The sequence below is a fragment of the Triticum urartu genome, chromosome 1A (genome assembly GCF_056163025.1).
Source record: "Triticum urartu cultivar PI428250 chromosome 1A, HENAU_Tu73, whole genome shotgun sequence".
Taxonomy (NCBI): Eukaryota; Viridiplantae; Streptophyta; class Magnoliopsida; order Poales; family Poaceae; genus Triticum; species Triticum urartu.
Genome location: NC_141873.1, coordinates 576,491,992 through 576,507,797, shown reverse-complemented (window position 1 = coordinate 576,507,797; position 15,806 = coordinate 576,491,992). Strand labels below are relative to the sequence as shown.

General features: G+C 48.7%; 1 protein-coding gene across 1 annotated transcript; it reads right to left on the bottom strand.

Moving 5' to 3' along the window:
• Window positions 1-6,581: 6,581 nt before the first annotated feature.
• LOC147992954 (uncharacterized) lies at window positions 6,582-7,720 on the bottom strand. Its single transcript, XM_087539186.1, has 2 exons — window positions 6,984-7,720; window positions 6,582-6,862 (listed from the first exon to the last, which is right to left on the bottom strand). The coding sequence occupies exon 1, from the start codon at window positions 7,718-7,720 to the stop codon at window positions 6,989-6,991; it is 732 nt and encodes a 243-aa protein (XP_087395312.1). The 3' UTR covers window positions 6,582-6,862; window positions 6,984-6,988.
• Between the last annotated feature and the right edge of the window lie 8,086 nt (window positions 7,721-15,806).

Below are 15,806 nucleotides of genomic sequence, written 5' to 3'. Positions count from 1 at the left end.
AAGGGAGCGACCGGTTGATCAGAGATCATGCATGGCTTTGTTTTTTGTGTGACATCGACTGCTCAGGACTTCGTCATTTCATATTTAGTGTATACTGTTTTCTCACGGAGAGCAACCAACCAACAAGAAGCCTGCCAGGACGACATACGGAGAACACCCTTGCATGCCCTACGTTCTCCAACCCCTTGCGTGTTGATCATAAACTAGTACACACGGCCGTGGATTTCAAGTCAGTCTTCTTATGGGCGTTCTCACCTTTAATTTTGTGTGGAGTAATTTGCTTGAACAAGACTGATGGTGCGTACGTGTGCGTAAAACATAACATAAGTGGTGATTTCGAGCTGTGTCGTCCTTCTCCAAAATGTGCCGAGCTTTAGCCAGGATCACACTTTCATGTTATATGTAGTAGGATCGGATCATCAACCATTTTATTGTCCAGATCGATTTAGCAAGTGTTTGGTTCAAGAACTTACTCCTTTGTTAGTATAGGATAGCGAGGTTTTGTTTTCGTATATGTATAGGGTAGGTTCCATATTCGTATATGTATGTATGGCCATCGGTCTGATCACCAGGTCGATTTATTTTTGCTAGCATCGTTGTCATCGAGCAACTAGCTACGGCCTACAGGATCAAAGTGGAGTCATCTTGTCTAAACAAATGCTAGGGAATAGTGGAAACGATAGATATATAGTGTGGTTTAATTGTGACACTTGCAACCTTGTTTATCCGATTCTCGTCGCAAAAAATAAACTCTATTCAGTTCACAGGTTATATTCTCGAGCACCTTAATCAAATCTCGACGACAAATTTATTATGTAGTTTGTCATATCGTCCATCTAATAATTTACACTTTCCAAGATATATTCTATTCACGTTGTGTAGGGGCTCTCGTGAGTCACATGGCCAGGAGTGGCGCCTGTCATCCTTCTGCTGGTTTATCGATTAATTCAGCCAACCTCTTTTTAGTATATACGTCATGTCTCTGACTTAGCACTTTTTTTAGGTGCTCTGACTCAGCACTTGCAACCACTAACCTAATCCTAACACCAGTACAGAAAGCTAATCCACACGCGTAACATACTCGCGTGTCTGAATAGTAAGTACTCCCTCCGCCCGAAAATACTTGTCATCAAAATGAATAAAAAACGATGAATCTAGAACTAAAATACATCTAGATACATCCCTTTTAATTCATTTTGGTGACAAGTATTTTCGGACGGAGGGAGTATGTTCGTATGATACTAGTACCATGCATGCTCATGTCACATTCACCAGAGAACACTACCACAAACTGTATCTCTGCCCAACAGATAATTAACCTGATTCCACTTAGTGAAATGTAGAATGTGTAAGGTGAGTGCACATCTCATGGAGCATGTTGCTAGAGAATTTCATCAATGTAAAAAAACAGTGGACAATTGTGGAACAGTTATATGTGGCGTCGTTGAACAGAATTCAATTTGGCTCCTGGGCCCAAAAATAAAATTTCAAATATCAATAAAATCAAGACAATTTTTTTATGTGATCCTAGTCATATCCAAATGCTACCTGCAAATTTTGAGGCAAAGAGGTTAAGAATTTTGGCCTGTGCAAAAAACAAAAACGAAATGAAGACAAAATGTCACCCCAAAATGTGACGATACATCAGTATCTTGACATATTTAAGATAATTAATTTGAGACGAATATAATATGTCTTTGACTGAGCACTTGCAACCACTAAACTAGTCCTAACTAACAGTATATAGCAAGCTAATTCACATGCGCAACATGCTCCCCTGTTAGAATAGTAAGTGTGATATATATAGCACTAACATGCATGCTCATGTCACATACACCAGAGGAGAACACTGCCACAAAAAGTATCCGCCGAACAGATAATCAATCTGATTCCACGAAGGGAATTGTAGAATGTGGAAGCTGAGCTCACATCTCATTGACATCAATTTACTTTTACGACTGAGTGCTTGTAATATCATGTGCAATGGCAATCCCTTTTGCACAACCATGAACTTTTTCTTCACTGACTTCCTGTTTGGTCTTCGATGTTTGGCGCACATGTAGGTGATCTGATGTGTCTCCCTCTGAAGACTCCCTCAAATGCATGAAATGTGTGGTCTTTTCTAAATTTAGGCAATGTAATTTGAAGGCAAAAGATTTCTAACCTACACCGCACCTCGCGGAAAAAGAGCGTCAGTGGTTAGTCACGTCTTATCTTTAAAATCCTTTTCGATGGGCGTCGGAGAGAGAAAGAAGCCTCTAGAGAGTTGACCACAAGACTGATGAAACCGATGGACCCCCTTTGGTATAATGATGGTTTGTTCAAATGAGACATGATTGATCCACTCATAGCCTACAACAGATCAGACCCTAAGCTAGCAAAGAGCACCCAAAAGTACATCTCCATGGAGAAACAACCCACCCCTCACTATGGAAAAGAAAGCTGATGCGCCGTGGATCTGATCATTGCCGACCTAAAGATGCAACAGAATCTTCTTGTGCATGTGTGGCCTTGCATACCACTAGCTGTCCTTGCACCTGCACTGTGCCAAAGGTACCATTACCGAGCCTTTACTTTCTTGGGTTACTTGAGGAAGCACTGGAATGCCCACTGGAGAGCGAGAAAAGTTGGAATTAGGCAAAATAGTGAGCTTTCTATAGAGATGTATAGTGATCATGAATCAACCGTGATTCGTTACTGGTAGTTGGGTACGTGGATATGACTTATGCTTACACATATACCACCTCCATCCGGGTTTATTAGACCCCATTATCTTTTGGGTTAAAATTTGACCGTAGATTTGATTTGCAAAATGTAAGTCATCTGTCATAAAAATTATATTGTTGGATTCATTTTCAAATGAAGTTTTCATTGATATCATTTTTTACATATTACTCATATTTTATTATGCAAATGTATGGTCGAATTTTGGCTCTAAATGTGAGGGGACCTAATAAAACCCGGACGGAGGGAGCAGGAGGTTGGTTTTAGCGTTGCAGCTGATTGTGCCAATTATGATTTGCTTTGTATTTTTCTTCTTATTATTGTATCATCTCACTAACATAAAGTTAAGTATTCACGCCAAAAAAAACCCCTAAAATTTAGGAAAAATACAAAATCATGAAGAAATGGAGAATGGACAAGTGCGCCGACCACAGGAGAGGCCCTGCATCTGCCAATAATTACGCATGCAAGCACCAAAGTGAGGCCTCCTTTGGTTTGTAGGAATGGATTCCTATTCCTATATAGGATAGGAATCAATCCTTCATATTTTGGAGAAAAAAAACATTAGCTAAGACTCAATGGAAAAATTTCTATCCTATGCATCAAATGACATCTCTTTCTCTATAGGAATTGAGATGCATGCCATCTCACTTCCTATGATTTTCCTATTCCTACAACATTTCTATCCTATGAACCAAAGTGCATGCTCCTGTGGCTGCATGCACTACACCACGGTGGGCTCTAGAGGCATTTTAGAACGCCTCGTATGCTCTGCCGTGTTGTAATGATGCCCAACCAAGCAGGTGAAAATCCTGGACGCTGCACAGTGCGAGCACTACTACGAGTACCACTACCGGACTCGCGGGCTATGCCTACGGCCCAAGGCCGTCGGCATAGGTCCTTTGCCATCGGCATAGATCTATGCCTACGGCTGCCGTCGGCATAGCCCCGTCGGCGTAGATCACGTCAGCGTAGATGTGTCAGACCGTCGGCGTAGTATAGCCGTCGGCATAGGTGCATATGCCGACGGCCGTGGGATAGCCGTCGGCATAGTTTAGCCGTCGGCCTTGTTTTCCGTCTGACGGCAACGGACGGCGCCGTCAACAGCGCTATTCAGGAGACGACACGTGGCGCGATACAGGAAACGACACGTGGAGCAGGTATGCCGACGGCTTGGCCGTCGGCATAGATGGAAATCTATGCCGACGACCTAGCCGTCGGCATACCTGCTCCACGTGTCGCCCCCCGGCTTCTCCTGGCGGCAGGACTATGCCTACGGCAAAGCCGTCGGCATAGATTTGGTTTCTCCTGGCAGCAGGGCTATGCCTACGGCAAAGCCGTCGGCATAGTTTGCCACGTGGCAAGCCCTGGTAACTCCTGGGCGTATATATGCCGACGGCTTTGCCGTAGGCATATTTTTTTGTTTTTTTTATTTTCCCTGTTTTCTCTTTTCCAATTCATTTGACAGCATTTCAAAACAGAACAATATGAAATATGACAATTCATCATGTGAACATACTCAAGTTCATCTAAACATACTCAAGTTCATCACATCATTTAAAGATCATCACAGATGGAAGTTCATGAACATAAAAGTAGTGCAAGACATGAAACATGATAAAAGTAGGAATATGAAAGGCATGGCACGATGGCCACATGCACGGAATCATCAAGCAAGAGCACCCCCGCCAAAACCACCACCTCCGCCATAACCACCACCACCTCCGCCAAAACCGTCATCGCGACCACCACCACTCTGCCAGATCGGAGTGACTGGGGTCGACGGAGCAGGAGTCGAGCCACCGGTCCCCTACATGTTTCAAAAAAGATTCTAACGGTAAATATGATATGATAGTGTTTCATGAACGAGAACTAGTTTGCTAGTAGTTAGGCAAATGTACTAACCGAACCATCACTGCCTAGTGCCACCCATTCATCGAACGTGGGCACGTGTGGGGGTTCTCCCGCAGGTGGTGGTGGGGGTCCCATTTGTGGTGGATCCGTGCGGTTAGTCCAAGACGCCAACATAGCCTGAATGTTAGTTAAACAAGCAAACTAGAAGATCAGAAGGAATGAAAGTGCAAAAATTTAGGTTGGTTTTAAGAGGGCAAAACTAACCGTCATCATCTGACGGTTGTAATCATCGTTTGCCTTCACTCGTTTCATGTACTCCCGCACCTCGAGATTCCTATGCTCGACAAACTCCTTATATGCCTACATAATTTAGGTTGTTTCTAAGTGAGCAATGCTGAAAATAAACTGAGAATGCAAGATAGAAAAAGATAAGGAGGAAGTACTTACAGCATGCTGGCGGGCTAAGGGAGTCTGTGAACGCCCCGTACTCTCTAACTGGCTCGGGTTGCTAGCCCGAAGCCGTGTGTACGAGATCGAAGGAGTGATCAAGCCATCGAAACACGGATACCGGCCATTCTTCTTCCGCTGGATGGCCACCACCGCCGTGTCGTCGATCTAAGACTGGGCGACCTCAGCAACAGGAACATCCGGATGCAACTCCTGATAGTGATGAATGTAAGACCCCAGGTGCTCCTCGGTCTTGCCGTAGTACTGGCTCTCGCCATCCTTGCGATGACTCCGCTCGCGGGCCAGCTTCCACGACTCCATGTCTGAGAGCGGCCTCTTCAACTTGTCCTCCTACAACGTCAAATAGAAGTCAGCCATACATAAGAACATGACGTAAAGAAGAACAAAAATGCATCATGCACATAGATATACCTTCATGGCCTTGAAGCCCCAGTGGTTCCTGTTTCCTTGGCCGTGTGTCCCGTCGTCTCCACGGTTAGCCCGGGCCTTGATGCTCTTGGCAGCAAACTCTGCATCGGCGCCGAGCCACCTATCCACCAAACTCGCCCATCCGTCATGCCTTCCATAGCACCAACGAGGAACAACCTATGCAAATTTTGAAAGCATGACATGTGAGCACGAAACATATAGTTGACTGCTTGAAACAATGAAAAGTTAGTAATAGTTACCATCATGAACTGCTCCTTGCTCAAGGTAAGTCGTAGCTTCTGCGCTTGAGTTTTGGTCATCTTTTGGTGCAGGTAGTAGTGGTAGTACTGCGAGACGGCAACCCAGCGCACCTCGTACTGCAACTGACGAGCTTTCTTCTTCACAGCCGCAAGCAAGACCACGTCGGCTCTAGCCTTGTGCTCGTCAAGAACTCTATAGAGTTGCTGCAATCATGCAAAAACCAGAAGCAAACAAGGCATGAGTTGAGTGATTCAATGATAAACTATGAACGAAACTGAAGACAAGTGATTCAGAAGAGAACTTACCCAAAATTTGGTGATCACGGCCTTAGCGGTCGTCCCGTACTCCGCGTTGCTGCAAGCCTCGTAGTGGGCCCAGCTCGTGGCCAAAACCCGCTGCTGCGGGTCCCTGTCTGGCCGCGGGCAGAATAGGCCAGGCCAAAACTCCTTCAACAGGACAGTGATAAGGCCGTTCGGTTTACGGCCCTTTCCGTGAAGGATCCAGTTTCTGCAAAAGAATCAAATGATTGCCATGTGTACAATAAGAAAATGTTGTCATGTGTTGAAAATATGATTGAGAGGCACTTACTCTGTCCCCATAGGTTCAATGAGCCACTTGTGCTCCTCGATAGAAGGTGGTGTAGGTAGTCCGGCATTACCACGCAGCCACCCCTGCGAAGAACCCGGTGGCAAGTCACCCCACAACGCGGGATCAACCTCCCCTCCACCCTCCTCGGCCTCCTCCTCGCCCTCCTCCTCGGCCTCCTCCTCCTCCTCACCCTCCTCCTCGGCCTCCTCCTCGCCATCAGGAACATACTCCTCCTCCTCCGACTCAGAAGGTGCCTCTGTATAGGAGGGCATCGAAGAAGACCCTCCTATTTCAGACACGGCCCGGAGTTTTTTGCCCCGGTTGCCTCTCCCCCCACCTCCTCCTCCTCTAGGGGCTCTCCCCCCACCGCCTCCTCCTCTAGGGGCTCTCCCCCCACCGCCTCCTCCTCTAGGGTCTCCTCCCCCGACCCCTCCACCTCCCTGTGAGGTGTCATCCTCGCGTAGTCGGGAGGGAACCTTGTGGGCTCGTCCACTCCGAGTAAGTCCTTTAAATTTACTGAGGAAACTAGCGCCGCTGGACTTGCCCATGATTATTAAACCTGCATTGAGAAGAGAATAAACAATTAGTAAAGATATCAATTAAACAAGCATACAGGAAAAACATTAATACCAGAAGAGCACATTAAGCATACTATTGTAATGATCATTAAAAGAACTTACATTTTCTAGAACCCATATGAATCATCACTATTGTAATCTATTTGTGGACCGGTCTCATCATCACTATCACGCATATCTTCTTCGTTGTCTGACGGAGGTGGAGGCTCTTCCTCATCGTCAGCGTCTTCATTTAACTTTTCAAGCATAATTATGTCTCTTTGATTCACAACTGCCTCACCATCAATCCGTGCGTCGTCGTCGTTTGGGTCCAGGTCAACATAACCCAAGTCATCATCCTCGTTGTTTCGGACCACATCATCATGTTCCTCTTGATAGAACACTCCCTCGTATGTCATGGGGTTTATGTTGTAGTAATCATCATCGTTCGGGTCCGGTAGCTTACCATGCGGCGACACCTTGAACACAACTTCCCAACCCTTTAGGTACTCTTTCTGGCATGGGTAAGGCAGATAATATACTTGTGTGGCCTGGGTAGCGGCGATAAAGAGATCAGCTCCGGCATAGACGGTTGATGGTTTAACTTCAACTAAACCAACAGAAGGCGTATGTCTCAGACCCTTTTTGGGGTCGAACCATCGGCATTTGAACACAGTGAGACTTAGGTGTTCGCGGCCACGTTTGAATGTAAGCTCATATATTTTTCCTACCCTTCCGTAGTAATCTACTTCATTATCTCCTTCAGTGAAGACTCCGGTATTTATGGTTTTGGGATCAGGCCGACTGTTCTGGTGCTCCTCTGTATGGAAGCGATACCCATTCACGTCATATTTTCGCATGTCATGACGACAGGATCAAAACCCATGGAAACCCATCTCAATTCTTCATCCATTGATTCGGTCGGATCATTTCCCTACAAGTTTAATTGAAATTATAGGGTGCATAAGTTTAATTGAAATTATAGGGTGCATGAGTTTAATTGAAATTATAGGGTGCATGAGTTTAATTGGAAGTGTGAAAAATTACTTTCTCGATGAACCACGCAACGAAATTTTTCCTTCCATCAGCACCCTTTCGGAGAAGAGCAAGTGCCTCCGCTTCAGAAGGAGGCAGCATTCCCGTCCATTCTTCTTCAACGAATCGACTACAATAAGAAAAGCGGTATAAGAACTAGGCAAAGTGAACATAACGAATTGACTAAAAGAATGGTGCAAAGGTATTACCTCATCCACTCATCCTCAACTTCCTTGATGTTGTGCAAGATATATAACATCACATCCTCCCACTCATCTCGTGGCATGAGATAAGATTTCGAGCATCCAGCCCTACTACCTTGCCCGATGAATAGAGGCAACTTGGGTTTATACTTGGGTTCTTCTGTATTGTATCGAGACACCTTATTGTGCAACGTGGGAACATGGTCCGGATAGTAGGCTGTCCTGAGGTCTGCCACCTCCTCTAGGATAACTGCCTCAGCTATGGAAGCTTCAATCTTAGCTTTGTTTCCACATTTCTGTCTCAGATGCTTGTTCTGTCTCTCAGGGCCGTACTGCCAATGATTCTGCACAGGTCCCCCCAACAATACCTCGTTCGGGAGGTGCAAAAGGAGATGTGTCATCGGAGTAAAGAAGCCTGGCGGGAAGATCTTCTCTAGCTTGCATATCAACTCCGGCGCCTTCTTATGCATTTCTTTTATCTTCTCAGGACATACTTCTTTAGCATAAAGCATGCGGAAGAAATGGCTTAACTCCGCAAGCACACGCCAGACACGCTCGGGAACATAGCCCCGAACCATCACCGGCATAATCCGCTCAATCCATACATGATAGTCATGACTCTTGAGCCCGGTCACTCTGCCCGTTGAAAGATTGACCCCCTTACTTATATTCGACGCATAACCATCAGTGAACTTCACGACGTGTTTCAGCCACTTGAATGCCTCCATCTTATGATCCTTTTTAAGTACGAAGTCAGCATCTGGCTTGAACCAAGATTTTCGACTGCCTGTGGGAGGCTGCATGTGTAGACGTGGTCTATCGCAAATATTCTGTTGATCAACTCTAGCATTAACATTATCCTTTGTCTTATCAGGAATGTTGAGGATCGTGTGAAAAAGGGACTCTGCGACATTCTTTTCGGTGTGCATCACGTCTATGTTGTATGGAAGTTTGAGGTCCTTAAAATAGGGAAGCTGCGTGAAGGGGGTAATGTGAGTCCAGTTGTGCGTCTCACCATATCCTTCAAAAATTTTCCCTTTACTTTTTCCTTTGCCCTCGCCCTCGTCTTCGCCTGTGGCTTTGCCTTTGCCTTTGCCTTTGCCTTTCCCCTCACCGGCAGGCTTAAGAGCTTTCAGCTGAGCAAGCACATCCGCACCAGAAAACGTTGGAATCTCGTTTACTTCATGGACAACTTTGCCTTTCGTGAAGTTCTTCTTGTCTTCCCTATCAGGATGGTCTGGAGGGAGGAACTGTCGATGCAAGTCAAACGCAACATACTTGCCACCCTTCTTCAGCCAAATGAAAATCAAGGCCTGCATGCACACTGGGCAAGGCATCTTTCCACTTGTACACCATCCGCAGAACAAGGCATAACCGGGAAAGTCATGCATGCAATATTGTAGCCAAACTTTCATCAAGAAATTTTTCTGCAGATGTCGGTCGTATGTCAACCTCGGGAAGTACCAAGAATGGTGCAAATCATCCACCAACGGCTGCATAAACACACTCAAATTCTTCCCCGGATATTCAGGCCCCGGAATTATAAGCGACAGGAACATGGTCTTGCGTTGCATTATGGCGCCGGGAGGGAGATTCAGCGGAATAACAAATACGGGCCAACAGCTGTATGGATTAGACGACATACCATATGGATTGAACCCATCACCTGTTATAGCAATTCTGACATTCCCAGCCTCGGCTGCTTCCTCTGGGTACTCTATATCGAATGACTTCCATGCTTCACCTCCTGATGGATGTACAATTTTTTTTGATTGTACCTTTTCCCTTCCTTGTGCCACTTCATCATTTTGGCAGACTCCTCGGTGATGAAAAGGCGCTGTAGTCTTTTTATAAAATCAAGATACCGAAGAACCTTCACAGGGATTTTTAGCTGCTGCTTCTGACCATGCTTATCGACCACCTCAATATACCGAGAGGAACCGCACTTCCTACAGTACTTGTCATCCGCATAGTCATGCCTAAACAAAAGGCAATTCTTTGGACAAACATGTATTTTCTCATAGTCCATCGAGAGCGCCTTCATGATTTTCTTCGTACCGTACATGGTTTTCAGCAGGTCATGGCCCTCAGGCAGGCTGTTAGCCCATACTCCCAGAAATGCTTCGAAGCAACCTCGGCTACAACCGTACTCAGCCTTGACTGCCATCAGTTGCGAGATGGCATCCAGCACAGACAGCTTGGCACCCTCATAGAGAGGTTTCTTTGACGAGGCCAAGATTTCCAGGAAGGCCTTTGCGGTTTCCTCCGGCTCCTCCGGTTCATTCGCTGAATGTGACGGAGGTGTCGGCTGTGCAGCAAAGACATCATCTAGCATGTCTCTAACCCCATCGTCCTCATAACCAGCGACGCGTTGTCGTATCACATCCTCTCTACCACGGTCCCGCTGGGCAAAGTTTATCGGCATATTAAAGTTGGGCATAAATCCATGCGTGCGAAGGTGCTTAGTCATCTCACTCTTATCTCTGCGGATACGCCTCTTACATCTGGCACACGGGCATTCTGGCACCATCCTCATTGGACTACGGAATATCTCTTTCAAAAACACATCAGTTTTCTCGACCCACTCTGTTGTTACTTGATTCCGACGGAAAAACCCACTATACATCCACTGATTATCTGCCATCTCAAGCTTTATTGGAAGCCACACAACAAAATTAAGGATTCATTTAAATTACTCACATCAATATTTTATTTTTTACAAGGTTGACGAGAAACGACATTTAATCCACCTACATCTCTAATAGGTAAAGATGGGTCCTAATCCCACCCGAGAATGTGTAGATTGAGTACGTTGTCCATGCTCTACCCCATTCCGAGACAAAATTTCGGCAGCACCTCCCCGCTGTTCTCCAAATACATGTCTCGGCAAAATGCCGAGAGAATGTGCATCCGGAGAACAACAGGGAGGCGCCGCCGAAATCCTGTCTCGGAACGGGGTAGAGCATGAACAACGTACCCAATCTACACATCCTCGGGCTGTCCGTGGAAAGCGCTGGACAATCCGAAAGAGCTGCGGTGATAAATATGCAATTGAATGCATATTTATCGATGCAACCCTTTCGGACGGGAGACCTAGGTTACGCGACTTGATGTGAAAATTTAATCTAGTTAAAAGAGGCTAGGAGGTGAAGGTGGATTCGTAGCTCACCCTCCGCTGTAGAGGAAGTAGTCGAGCAGCGGCAGGATCACGGAGCAAACCCAGACGACGAAGGCTCCAGGGAGATGAATACCACAAAGCCTGTAAATTTTACCGAGTCAAAAAATTTGACGGCACCACATCACATAAAGCATTGACACTTCAAACTATGAAAAAAAATCATATTGCTAATGACATCTTGATACTTCAAATCCTAATTTTCATGATACTTCAAATCCTAATTTTAGATCATCATGATACTTCAAATCCTAATTTTCATCAAGTGTCAAATTTTGTTCTTCAATTTTTTAGCAAGATCATCATGATAAAATAACTACTCATCAGATACCAATTTTGTCAACATCACAAAATGAAACTATAGCTATTTGACAACATCTCAAAAATACCAATTTCGTTCTTCAAATTTGAAAACATTTGACAACATCACTAAATTGACCAAAGCTATAACAAGCAGTATACATTAATCCATCCATTCATCCATACAACATGCATCTATCACATAACAAGCAGTAAAAAAATGCAAAAAAATGAAAAAAAAGCTCACCGGGGCGGCCGCGGCCGGTGAGGCAGGGGCGGCAGGGGACGGTGAGGCAGGGGCGGCCGGGGCAGCGGCGAGCAGGGGGCGGCGGTGGAGGGCCGAGGCGGGGCGGCCGGGGACGGGCCGGGAGGGCAGGGGCGGCCGGGGACGGAGGGCCGGGCGTGCGGGCCGGCAGGAGCCGCGGCCGGCGCGCGGTCAGGGGGCGGCCGGGGCGGTGTTGGGGTCGGGGGAGGCCGGGGCGGCGCAGCGCGGTCGGGGGAGGCCGGGGCGACGGCGGGTGGAGACGACGATGGGGGAGGCAGGGGTGGAGACGACGGGGACGGCGGGGAGACGGCAGGTGGAGACGGCGACGGGGATGGCAGGGGGCGACGTCGGGTGGAGACGGCGATGGGGGAGGCAGGGGTGGAGTGGGCGGCGGCAGGCGGCGGCGGATCGGGGTCGGGGGCGAGCTGGGGTCGGGAAACGACTGGACGGGGAGCGCCCGGGTATGGATAAGGCGACCTATGCCGACGGCTTAGCCGTCGGCATATATTAATCATGCCACGTGGCATGTATGCCGACGGCTAAGCCGTAGGCATAGGTATATTTCTTTTTTTTAAATATACGTTTTTGAATTTTTTTGAATGATACATGGTATATAATTATATTAAAAATGATACATGGTATACATATTTTTTACATGCATGAACATTATTTAAAATGTACCATACATTTTCTTTAATGGTTTGAAACATTATTTTTAATTACATGATCCTTTTTTTTATATTGTACAACAATTTTCTAAAATATCACGTATATTTTTTTCTGAACCAGATTTTTTCTATGGTCAGCAACATTTCTTTATGATATAATTATTTGCTAAATTGTACTAACAAAAAATGTACATTGTGTTAAAATATTTCGAAATAAATTGAGAGGGACAACATTTCTTTATGATATAAATATTTTCTATGGTCTCGTGAAAGGTGATACATAGGAGAGCAACTGACTGAAGGGTACCTTTACCGAGTACCTGATCCGGTAACTATGCGAGTGCCTGATCCGTCTACTACCGTGTCATCGCCGTCCGTGAGGGGGGGCACGCCCCGGAGACGCGTGCTGCCTCTTCGGACATGCCACCACACCACCCCGCATGTATGAGGGCCCGGTGCGATGCTCCGGTGGCATTGCTACCCCCCCAGGCCCCCCTCCCGCCTAACCCTGTAGCGTTTGACCACGGGATCTAGCCCTTTGACTTTGCACGGACGGGCTTTGACCAGCGGACCTCCCCGCCCGGTTGTGTTAGGTCAGCCCATAGGAACACTTTGGAGCAACAACCGGGCCAGACCCACAGCAAGATCCCCTCCATGTAGACCCGACGCGCCCGTTTCCCCCCTCCAGGTGCCGGCGGCGGCGCCGTCCGTGAGGGGGGGCACACCCCGGACACGCTCCGGTGGCATTGCTACCCCCAGGGCCCCCGTCCCGGCTAACCCTGTAGCGTTTGACCACGGGATCTAGCCCTTTGACTTTGCACGGACGGGCTTTGACCAGTGAACCTCTCCACCCGGTTGTGTCGGGTCAGCCCAGAGGGACACCGGGGAGCAACATCTGGGCCAAACCCACAGCTAAATCCACTCCGTGTAGACCCGATGCGGTAGTTTCCCCCCTCCAGGTGCCGGCGACAGCGCCGTCCGTGAGGGGGCCACATCCCGGAGACGTGTGCCGCCTCTTCCGACATGCCACAACACCACCCCGCATGTATGAGGGCCCGGTACGACGCTCTGGTGGCATTGCTACCCCCCAGGGCCCCCGTCCCGGCTAACCCTGTAGCGTTTGACCACGGGATCTAGCCCTTTGACTTTGCACGGACGGGCTTTGACCAGTGGACCTCTCCACCCGGTTGTGTCAGGTCCGCCCATAGAGACACCCGGGAGCAACATCCGGGCTAGACCCACAACAAGATCCTCTCCGTGTAGACCCGACGCGTCCGTTTCCCCCTCCAGGTGCCGGCGTCGGCGCCGTCCGTGACGGGGGCCACACCCCAGAGACATGTGCCGCCTCTTCCGACATGCCACAACACCACCCCGCATGTATGAGGGCCCGGTACGACGCTCCGGTGGCATTGCTACCCCCCAGGGCCCCCGTCCCGGCTAACCCTGTAGCGTTTGACCACGGGATCTAGCCCTTTGACTTTGCACGGACGGGCTTTGACCAGTGGACCTCTCCACCCGGTTGTGTCAGGTCCGCCCATAGAGACACCCGGGAGCAACATCCGGGCCAGACCCACAACAAGATCCCCTCCGTGTAGACCCTACGCGTCCGTTTCCCCCCTCCAGGTGCCGGCGGCGGCGCCGTCCGTGAGGGGGGCCACGCCCCGGAGACGCGTGCCGCCTCTTCGGACATTTCACCACACCACCCCGCATGTATGAGGGCCCGGTGCGATGCTTCGGTGGCATTTCTACCCCCCAGGCCCCCCTCCCGCCTAACCCTGTAGCGTTTGACCACGGGATCTAGCCCTTTGACTTTGCACGGATGGGCTTTGACCAGTGGACCTCTCCACCCGGTTGTGTCGGGTCAGCCCAGAGGGACACCGGGGAGCAACATCTGGGCCAAACCCACAGCTAAATCCACTCCGTGTAGACCCGATGCGGTAGTTTCCCCCCTCCAGGTGCCGGCGGCGGCGCCGTCCGTGAGGGGGCCACGCACCGGAGACGCGTGCGGCCTCTTCGGACATGCCACAACACCACCCCACATGTATGAGGCGCGGTACGATGCTCCGGTGGCATTGCTACCCCCAGGGCCCCCGTCCCGCCTAACCCTGGAGCGGTTGACCACGAGATCTAGCCCTTTGACTTTGCACGGACGGGCTTTGACCAGTGGACCTCTCCACCCGGTTGTGTCAGGTCCGCCCATAGAGACACCCGGGAGCAACATCCGGGCCAGACCCACAGATACATCCACTCCATGTAGACCCGACGCGTCCGTTCCCCTCCTCCAAGTGCCGCCGGCGGCGCCGTCCGTGACGGGGCCACACCCCGGAGATGCGTGCCGCCTCTTCGGACATGGCATAACACCATCCAGTTGTGGTAGGTCATCCGATATATATGAACACTTGGAGCAAAGTCCCCTTCGTATAGACCCGATGCGGCTGTTCCCCATTCCAGTTGCCGGCTGGCGGCGGCACCGTTCGTGAGGGGGGTCACACCGCTCTGTACAGAACCGAAAAATAATGTATGTATGCTTATTAACACATACTGCATGTAAGTTAGTTAAATAATAATAATAAAGAAAACAGTGAAGAAAAAGAAAAAAAACTATATGTATGCTTACTATATGCTTATTAACACATACTATATGTATGCTTATTAACACAATCTATATGTATGCTTATTAACACATACTGTATGCTTAATAATAATAATACTATATGGAAAAAAAGAAAAAAAACTATGCCGACGGAAAAGCCGTCGGCATAGCTGCGGCCAGGGCAGATGGACAGCGCCGCGGATCGATGACGTGTCATCTATGCCGACGGCTGTCGTCGGCATAGGTCCTGGTCGGTGCGCTCTGGATCGGTGACGTGTCACCCGTATCTATGCCGACGGCCACCCGTCACGGCCGTCGGCATAGATTTGACGTCGTTAGCCGGCCGTGATGAGTGTTGTCAGCGGGCCCGCATCTATGCCGACGGCCAATATATGCCGACGGCAGCTGTAGGCGTAGTCCGGGATAAGCTGACGGCTGTTTTGTGCGGACAGCTGCTGTCGGCGTAGACGGGGATAGCCCGACGGCCGTTGTACGCCGACGGCCAGGATCTAGCTGTCGGCATATCTCGTATTAGGCCGACGGTGGCCGTCGGCATACATTTGGCTGTCGGCTTAGAGCCCTGTTCCGATAGTGTACGTATATCTAAAAATGGTACAATCCCTGAATTTAACCCCAGTGCCCCTCCCCCCCATCTAACCAAAACCTGTCCGTGAATGTTGTTGCACACAGAAAGTCCACAGACACTC

Coding starts and splice junctions, on each gene's coding strand:
- LOC147992954 (XM_087539186.1), bottom strand. CDS start 7,720: ATGCGAAAATATGACGTGAATGGGTATCGCTTCCATACAGAGGAGCAC.